General features: G+C 48.6%; 1 protein-coding gene across 3 annotated transcripts in view; it reads right to left on the bottom strand.

Annotated features, from left to right (window-relative positions):
• Positions 1–2,851: 2,851 nt before the first annotated feature.
• The window catches only part of PLAU (plasminogen activator, urokinase), a 45,727-nt gene continuing 22,938 nt past the window's right edge, over positions 2,852–25,640 (bottom strand). The window contains exons 2-12 of one of the 3 annotated variants that reach the window (XM_023204909.1): positions 11,065–11,206; positions 8,753–8,840; positions 8,293–8,320; positions 8,040–8,147; positions 7,256–7,430; positions 6,971–7,062; positions 6,594–6,813; positions 6,224–6,372; positions 5,435–5,572; positions 4,952–5,100; positions 2,852–3,960 (exon numbers count right to left, since the gene is read on the bottom strand). In XM_023204909.1, coding sequence (XP_023060677.1) covers positions 3,784–3,960; positions 4,952–5,100; positions 5,435–5,572; positions 6,224–6,372; positions 6,594–6,813; positions 6,971–7,062; positions 7,256–7,430; positions 8,040–8,147; positions 8,293–8,320; positions 8,753–8,809 — 1,293 coding nt within the window. In that variant the 5' untranslated portion in view covers positions 8,810–8,840; positions 11,065–11,206 and the 3' untranslated portion in view covers positions 2,852–3,783. Of the gene's footprint in view, positions 3,961–4,951; positions 5,101–5,434; positions 5,573–6,223; positions 6,373–6,593; positions 6,814–6,970; positions 7,063–7,255; positions 7,431–8,039; positions 8,148–8,292; positions 8,321–8,752; positions 8,841–9,144; positions 10,922–11,064; positions 11,207–25,640 lie in introns of those variants that run through there. The other 2 variants (XM_023204910.3, XM_023204908.3) reach the window with 2 other exon arrangements.

Genomic DNA, 25,640 nt, shown 5'->3' with positions numbered 1-25,640 from the left:
TCTGAGCCCTGATGCTGGAGCTGCTCAAGTTTGAACAAGATCTTTCTTGGCCCCTGAGGGGAAGGCAGAAGCTGAGCAGCCACTCGGCCTGGGCAGCTTCCTAGCAAGTTTCCACTCCCACAAAATAGTGCAGTTCTGAGGTGGGAGAAGGGAGAGGGTTCCCACCTGATCTGATGCTACAAGAATTTACTTAGCTTTGTAATAATAACCACCATTTTTATGCTTTTTTAAGGTGCCAGTATTATGCTAAGGGACTTATGAACTCATGAATCCTTATTGTTGTTGTTGTTGAGATGGAGTCTTGCTCTGTTGCCCAGGCTAGATTGCAGTGGTGTGATCTCTGCTCGCTACACATTCCACCTCCCAGGTTCAAGTAATTCTCGTGCCTCAAACTCTCGAGTAGCTGGGATTACAGGCATGTGCCACCACGCCTGGCTAATTTTTTTTTTTTTTTTCCAGTAGAGACAGGGTTTCACCTTGTTGGTCAGGCTGGTCTCAAAATCCTGACTTCAGGTGATCCGCCCGCCTCGGCCTTCCGAAGCACTGGAATTACAGGCCTCAGCCACTGCATTCAGCCTTCATGAATCCTTATAAAAACCCAGGGAGGTAGATTGTATCATCTCTTTTGTACAGATGAGGAAACTGAGGTGCAGAGAGGCTAATAATTTTTCTCAAGTCACACAGCTGGTGTTAGATTCTAGTTCAGGCCACCGGACTCCAAAATCCATGCTCTGAACCACTGCATCAACCTGTGTAAAACAGCACACTAGATGATGGAGGTCAAAAGTCGAATACTAATCCCAGCACTCTGGGAGGCCGAGGCAGGCAGATCACCTGAGGTTAGGAGTTCGACACCAGCCTGACCAACATAGTGAAACCCTGTCTCTACCAAAAACACAAAAATGAGACAGGTAGTGGTGGTGCATGCTTATAATCCCAGCTACTTGGGAGGCTGAGGCAGGAGAATCGCTTGAACCTGGGAGGCAGAAGCTGCAGTGAGCTGATATTGCGCCACTGTACTCCAGCCTGGTGACAGAGAGAGACCCTGCCTCAAAAAAAAGAAAAAGCCAGTATTTGGGGTTCTTACCCTCTAGGGAAGCATGGTCCAGAAGGCCTCTAACCAGGAAATCCAGGAGACCTTGTGCCACCAAACCGTGCTCAGAAAATGGGCCATTCATGCAGAAAACTCATGCTGACCATATATTGAATTTTTCTGGGCCCTTCATATATTCTGACCAATTGTCCCCAAAGGCTGTTAATCAGTGGTGTGTGTCAGTAACACCCAGGGAGCTTTTCTAAAACCACGAGACCTGGCACCAGCCCTGACCTGAATCACAATCTCTACAGGTGGAGTGTAGGTGTGCATATTTTAAAAGGTCCTCAGCTGACTCGATTAAGAAACGCTGCCCAAACCCATTAACACAGCTTGGAAATTCTAATTTTTGATACCCAATTATCTCCTAACCTGCATTCTATACCCCAGTTTTTCAGAACTTGATGTTTTGTTCAAAATATATGGTCATCCCCATTAGGACATCATCCTGCTTTGAGATTCTGGGCCTCCTAATCATAGGCATAGCAATGGCTGGTCACAAGGTCTGTCAACACACTGGGAAAATTCCAGCATCAGCCCCACACAGAGATGATGGGGAATTATGTTTTCTATTTCCTGAATGCCACAGACTCAAGTTGGTATTCTGGATAAGCAATTCCCTCCCTCCCTCCCTCCCTCCCTCCCTCCCTTCCTTCCTTCCTTCCTTCCTTCCTTCCTTCCTTCTGGATAAGCAATTTCCCCCTTTCCCTTTCCTTCCTTCCTTCCTGCCTGCCTCCCTCCCTCCCTTCTTTCTCTTTTTTTTGAGGCAAAGTCTTCCCTCTGTCGCCCAGGCTGGAGTACAGTGGTGCGATCTCGGCTCACTGAAACCTCTGCCTCCGGGGGTTCAAATGATTCTCCTGCCTCAGCCTCAGCTCAGCCTGTAGCTGGGATTACAGGCGCCCACCACCACACCCGGCTAATTTTTTTGTATTTTTAGCAGAGATGGGGTTTCATTATGTTGGTCAGGCTGGTCTCAAACTCCTGACCTCAGGTGATCCACACACCTCGGCTTCCCAAAGTGCTGGATTACAGGCGTGAGCCACCGAGCCCAGCCAGCAATTTTCACTTACAGGTCGTCTTCTTCTTCTTCTTTTTGAAAAGGGGTCTTGCTCTGTCGCCTAGGCTGGAGTGCAGTGGCACAATCATAGCTGACTGTAAACTTGAACTCCTTGGCTTATGATCCTCCTGCCTCAGCCTCCCAAGTAGCTAGGACTACAGATGTGTGATACCACACCTGGCTAATTTTTTTATTTTTTGCAGAGACAGGGTCTCACTAAGTTTCCCAGGCTGGTCTCAAACTCCTGGGCTCAAGTGATTCTCCCACCTCAGCCTCTCAAAATGTTGGGATTACAGGCATTAGCCACTGCACCTGGCCACAGGTGTTCTCCTTGGTTGAGGTCAGCTCAAGGACTGTTGGGGGCAGAGTGAAGAGAATGTTGTGGAGTTAACCCTAAAGAAGACCACAATGTACAGCTATACAAGATGTGCACTGCACAAAGGTATCAGGCTAAGGAGGCAATTGGGAGCCGACACTAAGCCTGCACACTACTTACACAGCCATGGGATTGTGGTTTGGGGAAACTTCGTATACCTTAAGTGCTGTGGTGGCCCTGCCCTACAGCTCTCCTAACTTATACCTCCCAAAGCTCCATTAAGGCCAGAGATGCAGTCTCATAAGAAACTCTGGGGTGCAGTCCACCTTTGTTATTTTCTCCTTTTTATGTACTCCAATGCCTTCCCATACAAGCACCAGGGAGATTTGTCATCAGAAAAATCACATTTTATTGATCACTTTTATTTAAAATTATAAAAATATAAATAAAAATAGTGAAATATAAATATTCAGTGTACAGGAGTGGTCCTCACCCCACCCAGTGAGGATTGGATGAACTAGGCTAAAAGGAAGGGATAACTGGCCAAGAAAGGAACATCTATGTGAAAGTGAAACTGAGATAGTGCTGGTCACAAGTCATACTGCAGAATAATACATTCCCAGGCACTATCATGTGGGGGACCCAAGAGGCCCCAGGAGTGACCTGTAACCTCTCCAGACAGACCACTCTGTGTGGCATCACAGTCCACACAATTAAGGAAATATCTAGACTTGCAATCAGATACCAGCTCTTACTCACACTTACACTCACAGCCCACACACAAGTGTGCAAACATACACACACATATGTATTTCCTGATACATTCATGGAATGTCAGAGCCCTGCCCTGAAATCATTAGTGTCTCTACTCCCCAAACTGCTGCTCCCATATTGGCTAAGCACCCTCAAGACCTCAGCTGTTACACTTCCTAATTGGGAAATTATTCGTTTCTCAATCATGGGCCTTATGAATGCCCACCATCAGGGGAGCTGGCTCTCCCTTCACCCATGCACAGGAGATGCCCTGCCTTTTTTAACTCCTGCAGGCTTCAGTCCAGAAAAAGACAAGTTGCTGGTCAGTAACATCTTGAGTCAGGACCACCCCTCCATCCTGGCCAGAGGGGTCTGGGCGGCCAGCACCCAGGCCTATGCCTGAGGGTAAAGCTATTGTTGTTCGCCCTGGTGGGTGGCACAGGCAAATCCATCTGTGCAGAGCCTGTCTTCCCAGTCTCTTCTTACAGCTGATGGAGATGACTCTACCGCAAAAATGACAGCCAGCAAGAAAGCGGGTGGTGCCCGTTTCCTCCCTAGGGACCCTCAGAGGGCTAGGCCATTCTCTTCCCTGGTGTGATTGTGAATCCAGGGCAAGAAGTGTGAGACTCTCGTGTAGACGCCTGGCTTGTCCTTCAGGGCACATCCACGGCCCCAGCTCACAATTCCAGTCAAAGTCATGTGGCCTTGGATGGAACAGACAAGGGGTCCCCCTGAGTCTCCCTGTGAAGCCAAAGACACAAAAGATGAGCCCTAGAGAAGTGAGAAGGGGGTTTCTGCTCCCACCACCCAACCATACCTGAGAGAGGGAAGAGTTTCCCAGTCAAAGTCCTTAGTGACTTCCCATTTTTTTCTTTTTTTGGGGGGGCAGGGGGAACAATCTCCCTCTGTCGCCCAGGCTGGAGTGCAATGACACAATCTCGGCTCACTGCAAACTTGCCTCCTGTGCTCATGCAATTCCCATGTCTCAGCCTCCTGATTAGCTGGGATTACAGGCATGCACCACCACACCTGGCTAGGTTTTTTTTGTATTTTTAGTAGAGACAGGCTTTCACCATGTTGACCAGGCTGGTCTCAAACTCCTGGCCTCAAGTGATCGACCCACCTCAGCCTCCCAAAGTGCTGGGATTACATGCATGAGCCACTGTGCCCGGCGCAGCCCCATTTTCTACCACATCAAGTTTAAAATCCCCTGCTTGGCTTTAAAACCCCTGTCGTCTGCTGCTATTCCATCCACACTCCCAGACCCTACTTTTCCTCCCCACCCGGAATATGCCAGCTTCCTTCTCAGTTTTGTATCTTTCAACTGAAACACCCTTCTTTCTTTCTTCTGCCTCTTCAAATGCCTATCAAGTCACATTTCCTTTAAAGCCTCCCCTCCCTGACCCTCAAGTTGACACTCACCTCCCTCTCCTGAACACCTGATGATTTATAGTTCACAATGCACCCTGGGCACTGAGTTACATTGTCTTTTACTGTTTTCTCTTTCTAGGATCTCGAGGCCCCAGTCTTAAGTGACTAGCACAGAGCTGGAATTTTTTTGGTAATGTTTGGTAAACACACAAGGATTGGTTTAAACCCTCAAAGACCTGAGCTCCTGATTCTGGCTACTTAGGGCTTTGGTTAGAGAGAGACACCCCAAAGCTGGCTAGGACAAGCCCAGGAGTTCTGGGGAGATATGGAAGAGATGGAGAGAGATGCTTAGAACTCTCACCTGGCAGGAATCTGTTTCCCACTGTGGGTCAGCAGCACACAGCATTTTGGTGGTGACTTCAGAGCCGTAGTAGTGGGGCTCCTGACACTTCTGGTGGGAAACCAGCTTCACAACAGTCATTTTCAGCTGCTCCGAATAGAGATAGTCGGCTAAGTGGAGAAAATAGGGAGGCGTTTGCATCAAGATTTATCTGTCCACCGGGAGTCTGCCAGGGAGGGGAACCATAAAGTGTCTCTACCAGGGAAGGCCCTTATTCTTTTCCGTGCAAATCTGAGCCTTTACTCCACCTATAGCCCCTACCATCTATTCCCCTTTGCAGCCCATCACTCCCTAAACAACACTCCTCATCCATCCCTGGACCCATCTGCCATCTCCTCAGTGCTCCCATCTCTAACTCTGCAGTCTTCCCTTGATCATGCTGGGCTTGCTTTCAGGTCAAAACACTCCCCAGGACCTCCTAAGTCAGTCCCAGTTTTCACTTACCAGCATTCTCTTTTCCAAAGCCAGTGATCTCACAGCTTGTGCCAGAAGGGGGATCATACATCGAGGGCAGGCAGATGGTCTGTATAGTCTGGGATGGCTGCGCACACCTGCCCTCCTTAGAACGGATCTTCAGCAAGGCTGGGGGAGGACAGAGGGTCAGAGGAGAAAGATCACTACTGGTTAGGCGGTCCCCATCTGGCCCCTTCAAGTACCGAGGAAGTAGCTATGTCTATCCCTAGGTCAGTCATCCAGGGAGGTCTGCTGGTTGCTTATCACCTGGAAACCTCCCCTGCCCCATGCCCCAAGGGCTTTGTTACAGGTGTTGAAAAAGTCTTGGATGGCCAGAGCCACTGCATACACCTTTATAGGTAGTTTCTGCAAAAAGTCCCAGGTGAGGTAGTTAGGCTGGAATCCAGCCCAAGGCTCCATTCTCCAAGGTCTATATCCCAACACAGACAGAGGCTACATCCCACAAAGGAAGGGGCATCTTTTTCTAATTCATATAAACAGGGCATTCCCAGCCCAAGCCATATACCCACAGGGCCATTTCCACTCGCAAGAGGCTCCTTGTTGGGGAAATTCAGGGTCTCTCCAGAAGAGCACCGGACCCCTCAGACTTTATGGAACTCTTCCTCCCCACCACTCCCTTTGTCATGTATATTGAGGCTTCAAGGTCCCCTACCCCACCCCTGCCCCACCAGCCAGCTTCAACCTCAGCTCCGGTCTCTCCCTGGGTCCCACTCTCCCCAAGCCATCATGGCCACAGCAGTCGCGGGGTTTCCCCCTCACCAATGTCATTGTGGTGAGCAAGCGTGTCAGCGCTGTAGTTCTCATGTAGGATGAGGTTTTCCACCTCAAACTTCATCTCCCCTCGCGTGTTGGAGTTAAGCTTTGAGCGACCCAGGTAGACGATGTAGTCCTCCTTCTTTGGGTAATTACTGTGGGAGAAGAAATCCATCAGACAGCCTAGTCCCATGAAATCCTGCCACTTCTTCTTCCCTCCCTAGAGGTCTCAAAGCATGAATTGTCCCCAAGGCCATGGGCTGCAAGGAGAGGGGCAGATGAGGGAGAAATGAGGCAGAACCCTTTGCTGGGAAGGAGAAAGGGATGTGTTTGGGGTGGGGCAGAAGAGTCAAAGAGGAGAAACCCAGGGCCGTACATGAAGCAGTGTGTGGCGCTGACTACCCAGCAAGGGCTGATGAGGCTGCCTCCGCACACGTAGGTGACAGAGCCCCCCCGGTGCCTCCTGTAGATGGCCGCAAACCAGGGCTGGTTCTCGATGGTGGTGGTTTCTCCCCCAATAATCTTAAAGCGAGGCCTCAGAGTCTTTTGGCCACACTGAAACTGTAATTCTTCTGGAGGAGAGGAGGGCTTTTTTCCTGGAGGACAAACAGAGGGATGTCTTGGGAAGGCGGTTAGGAGAAAGCATCCCTCTTGGGCACCCCTCACCTCCTCAGCCCTCCTGTGATGGAATAAGGGGACATGCGAGTTTGTCCCCTTCCACCCCACTGTCATCAGCAGGTCAGTGATGCTCACCATCTGCGCAGTTATGCACCATGCACTCTTGGACAAGCTGCTTTAGGCCGACCTGCACATAGCACCAGGGTTGCCTCCGGTTGTCTGGGTTCCTGGCAACACAGAAAGATAGGGGATATGTCATTCCAACCCAGAGGGCCTTCCCTGCCTCCTCGCCTCAGGGAAGACTCAACCAGAGGCTGTGCTTCTCTCATGCTATGGCCGGCCCTCTGGGAGAAGGGGATGGTAACAAGGTTTCTGGGAAGCTGTGGGGAGGACTCTTGGTTCTTGTTGCCCCCACCTCACCTGCAGTAATTGTGCTTCCCCAGGCCCAGCTGAAGAGCATCAGATCTGTGGGCATGGTATGTTTGCTGAAGGACGGTGGCAGAGTTCCAGGCCAGGCAGGACCGGCCCATGGTGTCAGTGCTGGCCTTTCCTCGGTAAAAGTGACCATTCCCCTCATAGCAGGTTTTTGACTTATCTACGAGGGAACAGGAGGATGAGAGAATGTGAGAAAGAGAAGGATGTTCCAACGAGCTTTTTTTTTTTTGAGACGAAGTCTTGCTCTGTCGCCCAGCTGGAGTGCAGTGGTGTGATCTCAGCTCACTGCAACCTCTGCCTCCCAGGTTCAAGCGATTCTCCTGCCTCAGCCTCCCAAGTAGCTGGAACTACAGACATCCACCACCATACTGGGCTGATTTTTGTATTTTTAATAGAGGCAGGGTTACACCATGTTGGCCAGGCTGGTCTTGAACTCCTGACCTCAAATGATCCACTCACCTTGGCCTCCCAAAATGCTGGGATTACAAGCGTGAGCCACCATGTTCAGCTGCCAACGGACATTTTAAAGATGATGTGGTTTCAGACCTGCCAGAAGACTGGACAGGGTCTCCTTCCAACCGCACCTCACATTTGTGTGGCCATTGCTTCACAGGAGTGTGTGTGTTTATGCTTGTCACATAGGGATGAAGATGTCACCCACCCCACCTCCAGCTCCCAACTCCTGCCTGCTCTTGCCTCCCACCCATCCCTCCCTGTCCCCAAATTTTTGGTGCCCCCTCACTCCCAGTTGCAGTGGAGATCCCCATACCTATCTCACAGTGCTGCCCTCCGAATTTCTTTGGGCAGTTGCACCAGTGAATGCTGGAGAAGTACTTGTTGGACATACATGTTCCTCCATTTAGACAGCCACAGTCTGCTGGAGAGAACAAAGGTGGGGTAAGCGAGGGGGAGTGGAAGCGGTAAGGGCTGGGGCAGCCCTGCAGCAGGGGCAGGGAGGGGATGTCCCCAGAAGCTTTCCCAAGATGTCTGTACAGCCAATTGTTGTAGGGGTGGATACTCACATGGAACTTGATGAAGTTCACGGCTGCCCTGGAAGAGATTCAGGAGGAGGCTTCATCAAAGGTCCCATGCTCCAGGGACTCCAGGGTGAGGGTAAACTGGACCCAGTCCCAAAACCCACTCTTCCTTCCCTCTGCCTCTCGCCTCACCCCGTTCGTATCTAGTTCTCACATGGAAGACCATGGGTTTCCAGCAAGGAGAAATGGATTGACCCAAGCAAGCTTCATCTACTAGATGCCCCCAGGCTGGGGCAGTCCCGGCGGCTTCTTCCTCCCTTGCCGGCCAGTGCCAACCCCTGTGGTTCTCAAGCCTCCGCTGCCACCCTGTCCCATTTCCTGGGGAGAGCCTGGCCCTGCTATGGATGGAAGCCGGAGGACCCCCGCTCCCTGAGCAGCCCCTCCTCTCCCCTGGTGCTGATCAGAGGTCCTCGGGCGGCATCGGTCAAAGCAAGGGAGCACTCACTTTGGAGTCGCTCACGACCAGGACGCAGAGAAGCAGGTGTGCCAGCAGGGCTCTCATGGTGGCGAGGTCGGGGCGCTAGACGGCTGTTCTGCAAAGGAAAGAGATGTCAGGGCAAGAGGCGGAGGAGCGGGAAGGCGGGCCAGGCTGGCGACTACAGCGCAAGGGAAGTGCCCGCGGTGACCAGGCTCCCCGGCCCCGGCTGTCTCTCTCCACTCTGGGCTCCTGACTCCCGGGCAGACTGGACCGGCACCCGCGGGGGACGCCCGGGACCGGGCGCGGTGACTCCATGCAGCCGCCAGGGAGCCGGGGCAGTCCGGAGCGGGGGAGGCAGATGCTCGGGAGCTGGGGCCGCCGCGCATCCGGCCCGGGGATCTCGGTACCGCGACACTCACCGGTGGCTGCGGCAGGAAGGCGCGAGCCGGCGCTGCGGGGATAGGTGGACCCTGAGCCGGGCTCCGGGGCTGCGGTCTCCGCGCTGTCCTGCGACCCGCGGCGCCTGCTCTATATCAGGGCCCGCCCCGGCGCCGCCCCGCCCTCTCCCGCCCGGCTCCCTCCCCTACCCTGCAGCGCTCAGCGACCCGGACCCCGCGTGCTTCCGCAACGCTCACAAAGATTTGGGGGCAGCGCGATCTCCAGCGGAGGGGACCCAACACCGTCTGGACTGAGGAATCGAGAGGCTTGTAAATTCTCCGGGCTTCCTCCCATGAACCTGGCCCGGGGCCTGCCCCAGTGCACGGAGTCCCCGAATTGCAGAGAGGAGAGAAGGCGCACGGGAGACTCTCTACCTTGCCCAGCCCTGAAGCCTCCTGGGGTCCCCTAATCGGTTCTTCGCCAACCTCTCCCCGCTGGGCCCCAACTTGCCTAAGAGGGCCTCAGACCCCCTTGCCCGCAGCTGATGGAGCTGTGAAGTCTTTATCAACGCGACAAATGTAGGAGACACACTCTCCCAGAAACACAGAGACAAAAACCCCTGCCTGCAGGGGCTCCCTCTGTGCCTCTCTGTTCAGTGGCCGTCCCCAGATATCACCAACACAACCAGTGGATGGAACAAAGCCGGGCTTACTGCTTTCGGCAGTAAGGGAGTTTGATGATGCTATCAGAGAGGAGGAAAGCCAAGGCCAGATTACTGAAAATGTGCAGTTTGGTTTAAAGTCCGTTTTTGACAGGGCTTGATAAGGATTGGATTAGGTGTTGTGATATGATGTTACAGGATTGTGGGAACAAAGTCCTATGGCATAAACTGTTGGTGCTTCCTATTGAAGTGTTAACGGGTCTTTTGGGAAGTTTTCATAACGAACAGTTCATTTATTTGTGCGGGCAAGAATAAAAGTAAAGACAATGGAAACATGTAGACAGTTAACTGTGGAGGTTCTGGAGGGTGTGGAAGTTCTGTTCTCACCTCTGAGTAGAGGAATTGGAAAACTGGAGGACAAAATAAGAGGAAGATTTATTTTTCACTGTATGTCCTTTTACACTCTTTACATTTTAAAAAACACATCCCTGTATAGCCCATTCCAAAGATAATTACACATTTTTAAATGCATGGGTATTTAGTGTTTTACTTCGTCATAGAGCCTTGTTTATTCTATTCGGATAGAAACAATTGTTTATCAAATAAAATTGTCCTCCAGAAAAACAGACCATGTGTAAACGACTGCATGCACCCCTCCTGCCTAAGGATAAGCAGACATTTGTGTACACACACACACACGCATCTTTGGGCACACTTGGAGGAGTATAGTAGGGATTCTGTGATTCTGTCACCCCCATCTCTTTCCCCTAGTGTCAGGAACCAGGGCTTGGGGTCATTTTGAACCCAGTAGGACTTGCTCTCTTAGTGGGAGGGAGGAGGCTGAGTCCCAGCAATCCACTAGGGGCCCAAGCTTTGGTCCCTTTCCCAGCCTAGGCCTGCAGCATTTTCCTGCCTTGCAAATCTGGACCTTGGGTCTGGGTCCACTTGAGAATGACAGAAGGCAGGCAGGGAGAGTGCCAGGAGGGTAGGAAGGAGGAAGCCTCCTTTGCTCCGCTGCAGCCGAGGGCTCAGGATGCCAGCTGGTAGCTGGGGAAAGTACAAGTTAGCCTTTCAGCTTTTGGGAGGCAGGTGACCCACTGTCTTCTGGAGAGACTTCTGTGCTTGCTGAGCTGCCAGCCTTCCAGGGGACACACTGAGTCAGAGATGCTATAAGTCTCAGAGCCAACCTTGCTACTTCCTCTAGAAGACTGTGGTCAGTTTTGTTTGGATTTGAGAACCCATTAATTGTAAATAAACGTGACCAGAATGTAAACAGAGATGTTGCAGCCTGAGGACTTACCCCGAAACTCCTAGGTTAGTTATCAGGAAATTCCCAGAGGCCGTCATGATTCATGCTGCTCCCCTAGCAGCTCTCATGACTCCGGATTACTTGGCTGGAGGCTGTCATGCTGATTGTTGAGAGCGGATGACTTCATTTCCTCCTGCACAAAGAGGTTTGGAGACCGTTATAAAGCCTGACACCCTTTCCCCTCACTGCCCACCCCCTCCTCCCCCCTGCGCCTCCAACTCTTTATCCATGCGCTCTTCTTTTTTTTTTTTTGAGATGGAGTCTCGCCAGGCTGGAATGCAGTGGCACGATCTGGACTCACTGCAAGCTCCGCCTCCCAGGTTCACACCATTCTCCTGCCTCAGCCTCCCGAGTAGCTGGGACTACAGGCGCCCGCCACCACGCCCAGCTAAATTTTTTGTATTTTTAGTAGAGACCAGGTTTCACCGTGTTAGCCAGGATGGTCTCTATATTCTGACCTCGTGATCCGCCTGCCTCAGCCTCCCAAAGTGCTGGGATTACCGGCGTGAGCCACCGCGCCTGGCCAATGCGCTAATCTTTAGCACTCTCTGAAATCTTTGTGCATAGCATGTGCTAGACTTTCAGTTCTTTTTTTTTTTTTTTTTTCTTTAAAGACAAGGTTTTGCTGGGCTTCTGGGTTCAAGGGGTCCTCCCACTTCATCCTTCCAAAGCGCTGAGATTACAGGCATGAGCCACCACACCCACCCATATATTTTATATTGTATTTCTGTCTTGTGCTTAAAGGCACATTAATGTAAACCATTCTCTTTAAACTCATAACTGCCTGTGATATAGACTGGTACTGTTGTTCCCATTTTGCAGATACGGAAAATGAAACGGAGAGAAGATACACAGTTGATGAGCAGCAAAGCCAGCACTAAAACCCAGCGTCTTCTGATCCTTGTTCCTATGTGCTATACCTCACTGTCTTCATGAAAGACAGAAGGCTGTGAAGGGAGGGGCCGGTGAGCTAAGATGATTCATCTCAGGGGAGCCCTCCTCCTGACTTTGGAGACCTCCTTCCAGAAAGACTGCTCGGACTATGGACCCTGAGCTCTTAAGTTGCACCCACTGTAATACAAGTTAGTTGCTTGCCTGAATTCCAAGAACTGCCTCTGTGGTCTAGGCTGTCTGAAATTTCTACTGAGGGTAAGAGAATAAGGAACTGAATGTGTATGATTTCATTCTTTTCCTGACTCCTAGAGTGAAGCCACCAACCCCTGCCGCTGTGTCTCAAGGGTACCGAACTCCTGAGTCAGATGTGGCAACAGAGACTGATGGAGAAGCCTTTTCCAGGAGATTCTCATAAAAGGGAAGGCAGATGCCAGATGCGCAGGGAGGGGCAGGGTATCCAAACCTGGCCCTGAGACTAAGTCCAGGAAACTCAGCCCCTAAGGACTTTCTGACCCAAAAGGAAGTTCCCATGGAGTCATAGGATGCAGTTCTGTGTTGTATAGGAAGAATGCTCAGCATGGCACTATAGAAAGACCACAGTGTCTAGCCTTGAGTCTGCTACGTCAGAGTTGAATGATCTTAGGCAAGTTGCTTAACTCTTTTTTTTTTTTTTCTGACAAGGAGTGTCGCTCTTGTCACCCAGGCTGGAGTGTAATGGTACCATCTCAGCTCACTGCACCCTCCGCCTTCTGGGTTCAAGCAATTCTCCTGCCTCAGTCTCCCAAGTAGCGGGGATGACAGGTGTCTGCCACTATGCTCGGCTAATTTTGTATTTTTAGTAGAGATGGGGTTTCACCATGTTGGCCAGGCTGGTCTCGAACTCCTGACCTCAAGTGATCTGCCCACCTCGGCCTCCCAAAGTGCTGGGATTATGCTTAACTCTTTTATCTAGTTCTCCCATCTGCAAAATGAAGCAACACCTGTCCAGCCTGTGCCTCACTCTGCAGATTGGCTGAGATCATGCTTGCATGTGAAAGTATTCATTCATTCCGTATTCATCATGGACCTACTGTGTGCTGGGCACAGTTCTGGATGCTAGAGATAGGAAGATGAACTGTGTAAACTATAATTCCTACATCGAGTGCCTGCCTCCCCTTTTTGACTGCAGCTGGATTGACTCAGAAGACCAAGTCAGGCTGGAGTCCATTCCAGGATTCCAGGCCAATGGGGATGCTGTATCCTTGGCCAGCAGTTCCCAGCAACCAGGCAGCTGGGCCCACAGCTGCATGTGCTGTTCACTCCCACATTCCCTTTGCTCACTCCCTCTCCCTCTTGTCTGTTCCTATGTGGCCCAAAGCGCCTCTTTCCCTCCTACACATGGGGCAGACGGACTCTTCAACAGTTCTGGGAAGGAGGTATGGAATGCTGGTCACATAGCTTCCTTGAGTTTAAGGACCCCTTCTTCCTGAGTGTCTAGTGTGAAGGGTGAAGCCGGCCGGCAACATCAGGCACTGAAAGCCGCTTCTGGGCCTGTAACATGATAGGGGGATTGCTGGAGCTGCAGGCCCCCAGCAGGCTGTGGAAGGGGTGGAGGGAGGCAGCATTCTTGCTTCCTTACTCATGGAAAGCAAAGAGCCCAGAAGTTGAACACTGAGGTTACACTGTCCTCAGTAGCACCATGAAAGGGGAACTAAAGCTGGTCCCTCCAGCATCAGGCTATGACCCCCCTAATCTTCCTCACTCTTTTTCTGCCTTACCAGCTCTGGCCTGCTTCCTAGGCCTACCTAGGCCAGTCAGCTCAGACTTCTGCATGTATGTCATGAGTCTTGGCCAAATTTTTCTTTGTCCTCCCTGACCCAAACCCAATTATTACCTAAGTCAGGAACTTAACTGCTCTAAAGGAGTTTGCCAGGCGCGGTGGCCCACGCCTGTAATCCCAGCACTTTGGGAGGCTGAGGCGGGTGGATCACTTGAGGTCAGGAGTTCAAGACTGGCCTGGCTAACGTGGTGAAACCCCATCTCTACTAAAAATACAAAACTTAGCCAGCGTGGTGTTGCGCGCCTGTAATCCCAGCTCCTCAGGAGACTGAGGTGGAAGAATTGCTTGAACCTGGGAGGCAGAGGGTGCAGTGAGCTGAGATCAGGCCACTGCACTCCAGCCTGGGTGACTAAGTGAGACTCCATTAAAAAAAAAAAAAAAAAAAAAAAAGTAGTGTTGGTCATGGCTTACCAGACCTTCTGGATTCTGAGCCCCTTACCAGGAACCAAAGTTAGGCCCTGGTCCTAAAACTTCTGCTCAGAGTTCCGGTTACCATGTCGGGTGGCAACAGATGCTTCACTAGAAGCAAAGGGGCATGCCCAGGAACAAAGGACTGGGATGACTAACCAGCAACTGGTGGGCTTGCTGAAGACTGCCAAAACATCAATCATGTTTAGGGATATATGTTCAGCCAGAAGCTGAAATACTGAAAAAATCCTATTCAGAAGAAAACTAACATAATATTCATAACCCATATGATGTCTAATTCCACATGCTCATAGCTCTCCCAAGCTGGATTCTATATGCCGGATTCTATATGCATCTTTGTCTTCAAAGCAAGTACTTCCCCTTCCATTACACAGAGAGGAAAATAGAGGCTAATGAAGGGAAGTGAATCATCTGAGTTCATTCACTAAAAATGATGAGATTCAGGATTCATAGATTTTGAGGAACTTCATGACACATTTCCACCCTCTCCTTTCTTATTCCGAATCCTCAGCTCCTCCCTTTCCCCGATCACCATCCATCCCCATCCTCAATCTGTCTTGCCTACCCTTCTGCAGAAGGTGCCTCTTTTCTCTGGTTCGCTGAGCCTCTGAGGGGGGTTTGGAAGCAACCAAGTCCTGCAGAGGGGACAGTCTCCTTTGAGAAGGCTGCTAGAGGACTAAATGTGTGAATATCTGTGGGAAGAGGGAGCAGGGATCCCCGGAGGCAGGTGTGTGTGCAGAGTGAGTGGGAGGAACAGTATGTGGATAATCTCCTACATGGGCATTCCTTGTTTACTCTGGAGACAGTGATGGTGGGGAATGTGGCAGGGACTAAAGGAAAGGAAGAGTACCAGATGCAGCGGCTCACACCTATAATCCCAACATTTTGGGAGGCCAAGGCGGGAGGATGGCTTGAGCCCAGGAGTATCAGACCAGTTTGGACAACATAGTGAGACCTTATCTCTATAAAATATTTTTTAAAAATTAGCCAGACATGGTGGCACACACCTGTGGTCCCAGCTACTCAGGAGGCTGAGGTGGGAGGATTGCTTGAGCTTGGGAGATTGAGGTGGCGATGAACCTTGATCACACCACTGCACTCCAGCCTGGGCAATGAGACTCTGTCTCAAAAAATAAAAATAAAAAAGACATCTGTTGTCTCCAAGAGTACAATATAATCTTACAATCTATCCCTTGTTAAAGATAGATAATAATAATAATAACCAACTTTTATTTGCATTACATTCATTTTCTTTTTACATCTTAACACTTTAAGGTAGGTACTATTAATGTCACCATTTTATGGATGAGAAAATGAAGGCTCACTGGGCTTAAGCAATTTCCACAAGGTTAAACTCCAGGGAAATGGAAGCACTGAGACTCACACACAGACCTGGTTGACTCCAGGGTTTGGAGAACTATCTCTGAGGCAGTATCAAACTCAATCAGGCAAATGGAGGTGCTTATCCCTACAACTGGGAATCTTTCTACTTCTAACCCATCGTGACATCCCAGGATAGCTCTAGCTGTCCGTCCAGGTCATGTCTGCCTTGGTTCCTGCCTGCACACCTTGAACCAGACTTTGATTAAAGTGTTCTTCCTTTTGTCTAATGTAGCCAGCCACAGTTGTGTCTGCTGGGTCTAGTCAGAGAAGTGATCACTGGGCCTTCTGGCTGTGCTTATATATCTGTGTGGACCCCTGGAACCACCCATACAGTCTTCCTTTTCCACAATTATTCACCCATATTTATATGATGGAGATACTCTAGGGTTCTTCTATGGGGAAATAACAATAGCATCTATTTATTGACCATGCCTTTTATTTAGCAGGCACTGGGCTAACATTTCTGTATGCATTATTTCATTTGATCCTCATTGAAGGAGATGCAATATCATCTCCACTTTATTGATAAAGAAACTGAAGCACTGAGGGGTTAAATAATTTGTCCAAGATCACACAGCCTGGCAGGTCAAACCCAGGTTTCCTGCTCCAAAGCCTGTGTTGATAATCATCACTAAGATGGCATTGTCTCTTTACTCTTCCCTAAAGGCGGAAAAAAAAGACCCGTTGAGTAGATGCCCAGGTATCTGAAATAATAAATATTCACTAATGTTATCTTTGCCAAACTTGTCTGATGATAAGAGTCACCTGGCTTGAAGGTTGAAGAAGTACAGATTTTCAGGTTACCTCTTTGTAAATTCTGATTCTTTAGATGGGGCCTAGAAATCTGATTTTTTTTTTTTAAGAGAGACAGTGTGTCAGTCTGTTACCCAGACTAGAGCGCAGTGATGCAATCATGCCTTACTGCAGCCTTAAACCCCTAGGCTCAAGCAGTCCTCCTACCTCAGCCTCCCTAGTAGCTGGGACCACAGGTATGTACCATTATGCCCTGTTAATTTTTTAATTTTTGTAGAGATGGGGGTCTCTCTATGTTGTCCAGGCTAGTCTTGAACTCCTGGCTTCAAGTGAAGGAATCTGATAGGAGGGAATCTGAAGGAATCTTAATAGGTGCCCCAGAGGATTCTCATCACCAAACAAGTTTGGGGAAAATGTCAGCCAATACATCATATATCTAGAGAGTGTTGTTTTATTTTTTTCACCCAACTAAACTACAAACTTTCTATCTACTGGGAATTCTACTTCAACCCATCCTCTGAGATGAGGGCTGGAGGAGAACACAGAGGTGGGGAAGGCCCGGGACTACAAGACAGGTCTTTGGGCAGCATTCCCCAGGCAGGGATGAATCAAGGAAAGGGATGTACACCTGAGAGCCTTGTGCCAACCAAGCCACCCTGAGGTGACTTTTCTAGAGAATCTGTTCTCAGAAAGTGAATTGCTTCAGCACTTTTGTACTTGTTCTTTTTTTAGGTTCCTAGTGATAGTTTTATTTTTTAAATGCCAAACAAATGGTTAAATGGAGGGACTTTTCCACATAGACTAAAAGAGCTTGGAGGCCAGGTGCAGTGGCTCAACTGTAATCCTAGCACTTTGGGAGGCCAAGGCAGAGGGATCGCCTGAGCTCAGGAGTTCAAGACTGCCTGGGCAACATGGTGAAACCCTGTCTCTACTAACTTAAAAAAAAAATCAGCTGGGCATGGTGGTATGTGTCTGTGGTCTCAGCTACTCAGGAGGCTGAGGCGTAAGAATTGCTTGAACCCGGGAGGCGGAGGTTGCAGTGAGCCAAGAGCACGCCACTGCACTCTAGCCTGGGTGACACAGTGAGACTGTGTCTCCAAAAAAAAAAAAAAAAGAAGAATTGGAAACTCAGAGGAACCCTCAAAGTCATGTCAGTGAATAAAAAATTGACTCCCCAAGACCTTGGGAAAATGAAGGGAAATTCAGTAGTGGTTAGAACAAAGCAGAGTTGAGAATAGCTGTACCTACTAGTACCTGTCTATCTGTGATGCTTCCTCTCAGTTCCTGTATTGGCCCTCTTCTGAGCTTCAAAAGGTCAGTTTTTGGTTTTGTTTTTATTTCTAAGGTCTTCTGGTTCTACCTGCATAGAATTGGGTTTCCAGAGCATTATGCTTTGCAGGAAGAGTAGACCCAGTAGCTTGTGTGATGACCACAATATTGCATCTTCAGTCAAAGAGGAAGTGACAGTGACACTGTCCCCAAGCAGACTTCGCTCCACAGTGCAGCAGTGTCCTGAAGATTCGTTCAGTCTGTATCATAGCAGTCAGCTTGTTCTGTTTGTAAAGGGAATTCTACCCTAGTTCTCAAAAGGATTAAGCTCAACTCAAACTGTTCATTTCATCCAATCAAACAGAAAGGACTTTCAGACACCTAAGGACATGCCTCACACTGTGCTAGGCACTGAGTGTACACAGGAGAACAGGGCGAGTTTCCTGCCCTGAAGACACCTGAAATCTGTTAGGAAGACAAAGTGAATTTACATGAAACAATGAAAAAGCCTTTAAACAGGATGGCAACTCTAAAGAAAAAAAATAACAGAAAATAACAAGTGTTGGTGATGATGTGAAGAGAGTGGAATCCTTGTGTACTGTTGGTGGGATTGTAAAATTGTGCAGCTGCTATATGGCAGTTCCTCAAAAAATCAGAACTACCAAATGATCCAGCAACTCCACTTCTCGATATAGAAGTAAAAGCAGGGTCTTGATGAAATATTTGCATACCCTTGTTCGTAGCAGCACTGTTCACAATAGCCAAGAGGGGGAAGCAACCCAAATGTCCATGCAGATAAATGGATAAACAAAATGCAGCATATATACACAATGGAATATTAGTCAGCCTTCAAAAGGAAGGAAATCCTATCACATGCTAAAACTTCAATAAACCCTGAAGACAGCAGAGTAAGTGAAATAAGCCGGTCACAAAAAGACAAATACTGTAGGATTCCACTTAAATCTACTTATATTTTATATACTAGTCAAATTCATAGAAACAGAAAGTAGAATGGTGGTTGCCAGAGGCTGAGGAAGGGGGAAATGATGAGTTATTGTTCAGTTTTGCAAAACGTAAAAGTTCTGGACCAGATGTGGTGGCTCACGCCTGTAATCCTAGCACTTTGGGAGGCCGAGTGAGACCCTGTCTTAAAAAAAAGTTCTGGAGATTGGTTGCACAACAAGCGAAATGTACTAAACACTACTGAACTGCACACATAAAAAACTGGAATAAAAAATTGTAAAGATGGTAAATATTATGTTATGTAATTTTTACCAAGATTTTTGTAAAAGTTGTTAATCATTAAGCAGCCTGACTATCAGTCATAAACGCAGCAGAAGATTAGAGACTGGAGACACTAAAGTTAGAGATTTCCTGGACTAATCTTTTTTTGTGGGGGAGAAGGATAGGGTCTCACACTGTCACCCAGGTTGGTGTGCAATGGCGCGATCTTGGCTCACTGCAACCTCTGCCTCCCAGGATCAAGCAAGTCTCCTGCTCAGCCTCTTGAGTAGCTGGGACTACTGGCACCCACCACCACACCTGGCTAGTTTTTGTATTTTTGGTAGAGACCAAGGGGTTTCACCATGTTGCCCAGGCTGGTCTTGAACTCCTGAGCTCAAGCAATCTGCCCACCTTGGCCTCTCAAAGTGCTGGGATTACAGGCATGAGCCACCATGCCTGGCCTCCTGAACAAATCTTTTTTTTTTTTTTTTTTTTTGAGACAGAGTCTTGCTCTGTCACCCAGGCTGCAGTGCATGATCTCAGCTCACTGCAACCTCTGCCTCCAGGTTCAAGCATTTCTCCTGCCTCAGCCTCCCAAGTAGCTGGAATTACAGACTCATATCACCATATCCAGCCAATTTTTGTATTTTTAGTAGAGACAGAGGTTTCACCATGTTGGCCAGGCTGGTCTCAAACTCCTGACCTCAAGTAATCCACCCACCTCAGCCTCCCAAAGTGCTGGGATTACAGGCGTGAGCTATTGCACTCACCCATGAACAAATCTTAAAAGATGGGTGAGGTTGGGATTGGCAGAGGGCAGGAAACAAGAATTGCAGGTAAGACTCCTGGAAAGAGACAGGAGCTAGGAATAAACATTTTTACATGTTATGGAGAATAAACCTGTATGTATTTAAGTCTGTGTGTGTGTGTGTGTGTGTGTGTGTGTGTAGATGTATGCACAAGCAGTGAGAAGTCTGACTTGATTAGGGAAGGTTTACATTGCATGAGAGCTAAGTACAAATAGTTACAGCGAGGTCAGATTATAAAAGGTCTTATTGCAGCTAGAAGTGTGCACTTGATTCCATGGACTCCAGAAAGGTACTGCAGGTTCTTGAGCAAGTGTGTGCATAAGTTTAGTAAAGCTGAAAATCCCCATCAATCTCAGTTGAAATATAGGAAGCGAAAAACAGTGATTTGAAATTTGTCTGTGCTTGGGCTGTGGGGGGAATAAACCCCAGAAGCTTGGTGCAGTAGGCCGGGCATGGTGGCTCAAGCCTGTAATCCTAGCACTTTGGAAGGCCAAGATGGGCGGATCACGAGGTCAGGAGATCGAGACCATCCTGGCTAATACAGTGAAACCCCGTCTCTACTAAAAAATATAAAAAACTAGCCAGGCGAGGTGGCGGGCGCCTGTAGTCCCAGCTACTTGGGAGGCTGAGGCAGGAGAATGGCATGAACCCGGGAGGTGGAGCTTGCAGTGAGCTGAGATCCGGCCACTGCACTCCAGCCTGGGCAACAGAGCGAGACTCCGTCTCAAAAAAAAAAAAAAAAAAAAAAAGAAGCTTGGTGCAGTAATGGATTTGGGAATTGAAATGAGAGGACTCCGAGAGAGGAAGTGAGAGTGCAAGTCAAGGCATGAGGACTTGTACAGCTGTCATCTTTCCTATCTTTAGGGGCTTTGATTTTCCAAACTTGGAAAGTCATGTGCTCTGCTTTAGAAAGAGTCTTTGAGGCCAGGCGCGGTGGCTCACACCTATAATCCCAGCACTGTGGGAGGCCAAGGCGGGCAGATCACCTGAGGTCAGGAGCTCGAGACCAGCCTGACCAACATGGTGAAACCCCGTCTCTACTAAAAATACAAAAAATTAGCTGGCTATGGTGGCAGGTGCCTGTAGTCCCAGCTACTCAGGAGGCTGAGGCATGAGAATCACTTGAAATGGGGAGGCAGAGGTTGCCATGAGCTGAGATGGTACCACTGCACTCCAGCCTGGGAAACAGAGCAAGACTCTGTCTCAAAAAAAAAAAAAAGAAGAAGAAGAAGAGTCTTAGAAAGTTCCTTGAAAGGGCTGTACCATGAAAGCCATATTTGAAGGCCCGAGTAGTCTCCTGGATTGGAGTGGGAAGAGCCGGGGGTAGAAAACCTCGCCCAATGCCAGCAGCACCTGTTGAGTCCAAAGGCCATATCTGCGAGCATGACCTGAAGCTTCCTCTTGAGGAAAGGAGTGACTGCCGTGGTGAAGGCTGTGGTTTCAGAGTCAGAGGATAGAGCCCCATTCCTGGTTTGGTGGCTGACTCCATCCATGAACCTGGCTGAGTCACTTCCCTCCATATGCCTGTTTTCCCTTCTGTGGAATGCAGCAGAACGTCTTTTCCACCTGCTTTCACAGAAGACAGAATCAGCTAAAAGAAAAAGAAATTTTCCTCAGGTACCTGTAAGCAAAGGGGTGAGGCCTGGGCTGAAGCAAAACCTGGGACGTCTGTAGCCCATGGGGGCCATGTTTGACGTGGACATGGGGGCCAGGTTTGACGTGGCCTGCTCTTGACATCAGAAGGCCATGGGGAGGATGTAACTATTAAACAACATAAACAAATGTTACCCCAGAGAGCCTGAGTTCTGGGAATATGAACAGGGACTCCTGACCAAAATTCCAGGTCTCCAAGTTCCCCTTGAGGAGTCATGAGGATCAGACAGGGTGAATCACCATAGCCAGTGTCTGTCTTGGAGACCTAAACCCAGATATGAGCTTCAGCAAAGGACGGGGCTGATTCAAATAGCATGGGGATTGTAGCCAGAGCAATATAAGATGTTCCCCCTGGGTCCTGATGGGACCAAGAAACAGTTTTGCCCAAGACTTTGGATGTTGTTCTAGTTCTGAGGTCGGTGGCAGGTCAAAGCCATAGCCGGCCCCCATGGAGTCAGCACAGTTGCCTCTGGTCTGGAAGACTATGTGGAAAAAGAAGCTCAGAAGATTGTGGGCTCAGAAATAGAGTTAGTTTCTCCCTAGAGCCCGTATTATTTCTCAGTCCAACTCTACATAAATGAAAGGCAGAGAGATGGCCAGTTCTTCAGAGCTTGGAAGTAACCAGAGGGTGCAGGAGAAAGAAGCATGTTGGCTGTTCAGCTGCAAGGGTGGTTTTGCCACCACAGGGAAATGCCACTTCTCAGAGCTGGGAGAGGTGGGGTCTCAGGGGGAGGAGCAGACCCTGGAGCCTGAAACACTCACACATCTGGAGTATTGTGTTCAAAAACGATCTCACATGTGATCTCACACCCATTAGGATGGCGATTATCAAAAGAAAAAAGAAAAGAAAAAGTGTTGGTGGTCAGGCTTAGTGGCTCACACCTGTAATCCCAGTACTTTATTTTATTTTTGAGACAGAGTCTCGCTCTGTCACCCAGGCTGGAGTGCAGTGGCACAATCTCAGCTAATTGGAACCTCCGCCTCCCAGGATCAAGTGACTCTCATGCCTCAGCCTCTGAAGTAGCTGGGATTACAGATGCGCACCACCACACCCAGCTAATTTTTTGATTTTTAGTAGAGACGGGGTTTCACCATGTTGGCCAGGCTGGTCTTGAGCTCCTGACCTCAGGTGATCTGCCCACCTTGACCTCCCAAAGTGCTGGGATTACAGGTGTGTACCACTGCACCTGGCCCCAATCCCAGTACTTAAGGAGGCCAAGGTAGGAGGATCGCTTGAGCCTAGGAGTTTGAAGCTACAGTGAACTATGATCGTGCCACTGCACGCCAACTTGGGTGACAGAGTGAGACTCCCATCTCAAAAAAAAAAAAAAAAAAAAAAGGGCGCTGGTGAGGATATGGAAAAATTGGAACTCTTGTGCATTGCTGGTGGGAATGTAAAATAATGCAGCCACTGTTGAAAACATTTTGGTTGTTTCTAAAAGAGTTAAACATAGAATTACCATATGATCAAGCAGTTCTGCTTCTAGGTATCTACCCAAAAGAACTGAAAGCAGGAACCGAAAGAGATACTTGTATACCCATGTTCATAGCAGCATTATTCACAACAGCCAAAAGGTGGAAGCAACCCAAGTGTCCATCGATGGATGAATGGATAAGTAAAATGTGACACATCCATACAAGGAATATTATTTAGTCTTAAAAAGGAAGGAAATTCTGGGCTGGGCACAGTGGCTCATGCCTGTAATCCCAATACTTTGGGAAGCCAAGGCAGGCGGATCACTTGAGGTCAGGAGTTCAAGACCAGCCTGGCCAACATGGTAAAACCCCGTCTCTACCGAAAATACAAAAATTAGCCGGGCGTGGTGGTGCACACCTGTAATCCCAGCTATTCGAGAGGCTGAGGCAGGAGAACCACTTGAACCTGGGAGGCAGAGGTTGCAGTGAGCCAAGATCACGCTACTGCACTTCAGTCTGTGTGACAGAGCAAGACTCTGTCTCAAAAAGCAAACAACAACAACAACAGAAAAAACAGGAAATTCTGATACCTGCTGATACGTGCTACAACGTGGATTACCCTTAAAAATATTACGCTAAGTGCAATAAGCCAGACACAGAAGATCACGTATTGTATAATTCCACTTACATGAGGTAATTAACATAGGCAAATTTATAGAGACAGAAAATAGAATGGTGGTTAGAGGGGATGAGGATGAAGGGAATGGAAGTTATTATTTACAGGTAGAGGTTCTGTTTGGGATAATGAAAAAATTCTGGAAATGTATACCAGTGATTGTTACACAACAATGTGAATGTATTTAATGTCACTGAACTATACATTTAAAAATAGTTAAAAAGGTAATAGTTTAAAAGGTAAATTTTGGCTAGGTGTGGTGGCTTACATATGTAATCCCAGCACTTTGGGAGGCTGAGATGGGAGGATTGCTTGAGGCTATGAGTTCAAAACCAGCCTGGGCAACATAGTGAGCAAGACCCTGTCTTTACAAAAAATTTAAAAAATTAACCAGATGTGGAGGATTGTTTGAGCCCAGGAGTTTTTGTTTGTTTGTTTGGTTGGTTGGTTGGTTTTTGTTTTGTTCTGTTTTGTTTTTGAGACAGAGTCTCATTCTGTAGCCCAAGCTGGAGTGCAGTGGCACGATCTCGTCTCACTGCAACCTCCACCTCCTGGGCTCAAGCAATTCTCGTGTCTCAGCCTCCCAAGTAGCTGGGACTACAGGCGCCTGCCACCACGCCCAGCTAATTTTTTTGTATTTTAGTAGAGAAATACATGTTTCACCATGTTGCCCAGGGTGATCTCGAATTCCTGTGCTCAGGCGATCGACCTGCCTTGGCCTCCCAAAGTGCTGGGATTACAGGTGTGAGCCACTGCGACCAGCCAAGCCCAGGAGTTTGAGGCTTGATTGCACCACTGCACTCCAGCCTAGGCAACAGAGTGAGATCCTGTCTTAAAAAAAATAATAATAATTAATAAATAAAAAGCAGGGCAGGGTGGGTGGCAGGCACGGTGGCTCATCCCTGTAATTCCAGCACTTTGGGAGGCTGAGGTAGGTGGGTTGCTTGAGCCCAGGAGTTCGAGACCAGCCTGGGCAATATAGTGAAACCCCATTTCTACAAAAAATTAGCCAGGCATGGTGCATATGCCTGTGGTCCCAGCTACCCAGGAGACTGAGATGGGAGGATCACTTGACCTCTGGAGTTTGAGGCTTCAGTGAGCCATCATGGCATTGCACTCCAGCCTGGATGACAGAGTGAGAACCTGTCTGAAAAAAAGTAAATTTTATGTTGTGTATAATTTACCACAATAAAATAAATAATAATTTTTAAAATGGTAAATTTTGGCTGGACACAATGGCTCACACCTGTAATCCCAGCACTTTGGAAGGCTGAGGTGGGTGGATCACCTAAGGTCAGGAGTTCAAGACTAGCCTGGCCAACATGGTGAAACCCTGTCTCTACTACAATTACAAAAATTAGCCGAGCATGGTGGTGGATGCCTGTAATTCCAGCTACTTGGGAGGCTGAGGCAGGAGAATCGCTTGAACCTGGGAGACAGAGGTTGCAGTGAGTCAAGATGGCGTCACCGTGCTCCAGCCTGGGTGACAGTGCGTGAGACTTCATCTCAAAAAATAAAAATAAAATAAAATAAAATGGTAAATTTTATGTTGCATATATTTTGCTACAAAAAAAGTTGCCCCAAACAAAAGGATCCCACAACAGAAGGATCTAGCAGACTCTGAGACTGAGACTCAGAGACATGAGAAGACAGCAGCAATGACATTCAGTGATGCGAACTGAGATGGGGGTGGGGACTGGGATGAAGATAAAGAACCTGCCGGCAAGGGACGAGGATCAAGTGTAAGTGTCAGAGATGAAAGAGAAGTTGACCCGGCTGGGCATGATGGCTCACACCTGTAATCCCAGCACTTTGAGAGGCCGAGATGGGCGAATCACGAGGTCAGGAAATCGAGACCATCCTGACTAACACAGTGAAACCCTGTCTCTACCTAAAATACAAAAAATTAGCCAGGCATGGTGGCAGGCGCCTGTAGTCCCAGCTACTTGGAGGTTGAACCAGGAGAATGGCGTGAACCCGGGAGGCGGAGCTTGCAGTGAGCTGAGATTGCACCACTGCCTTCCAGCCTGGGGGACAAAACAAGATTTCGTCTCAAAAAAAAAAAAAAAGAAAGAAAGAAGTTGACTCAAATGGGGTTCTGCTGGGGATAGTGCTGACAATTTTAACCTTTTTTCATAATTGCATTCTCTCTCTCCTGCCCTCTCCACACTGGGTGGCCATGTGTATGCACCTCGTTTAAATTATTTTTTCCTTAACAATTTGAAAGCAAGACATTGAGACG

The sequence above is a fragment of the Piliocolobus tephrosceles genome, chromosome 9 (genome assembly GCF_002776525.5).
Source record: "Piliocolobus tephrosceles isolate RC106 chromosome 9, ASM277652v3, whole genome shotgun sequence".
NCBI lineage: Eukaryota > Metazoa > Chordata > Mammalia > Primates > Cercopithecidae > Piliocolobus > Piliocolobus tephrosceles.
Note: the sequence above shows the minus strand (reverse complement) of the source record. Positions and strands in the feature narration are given on the sequence as shown.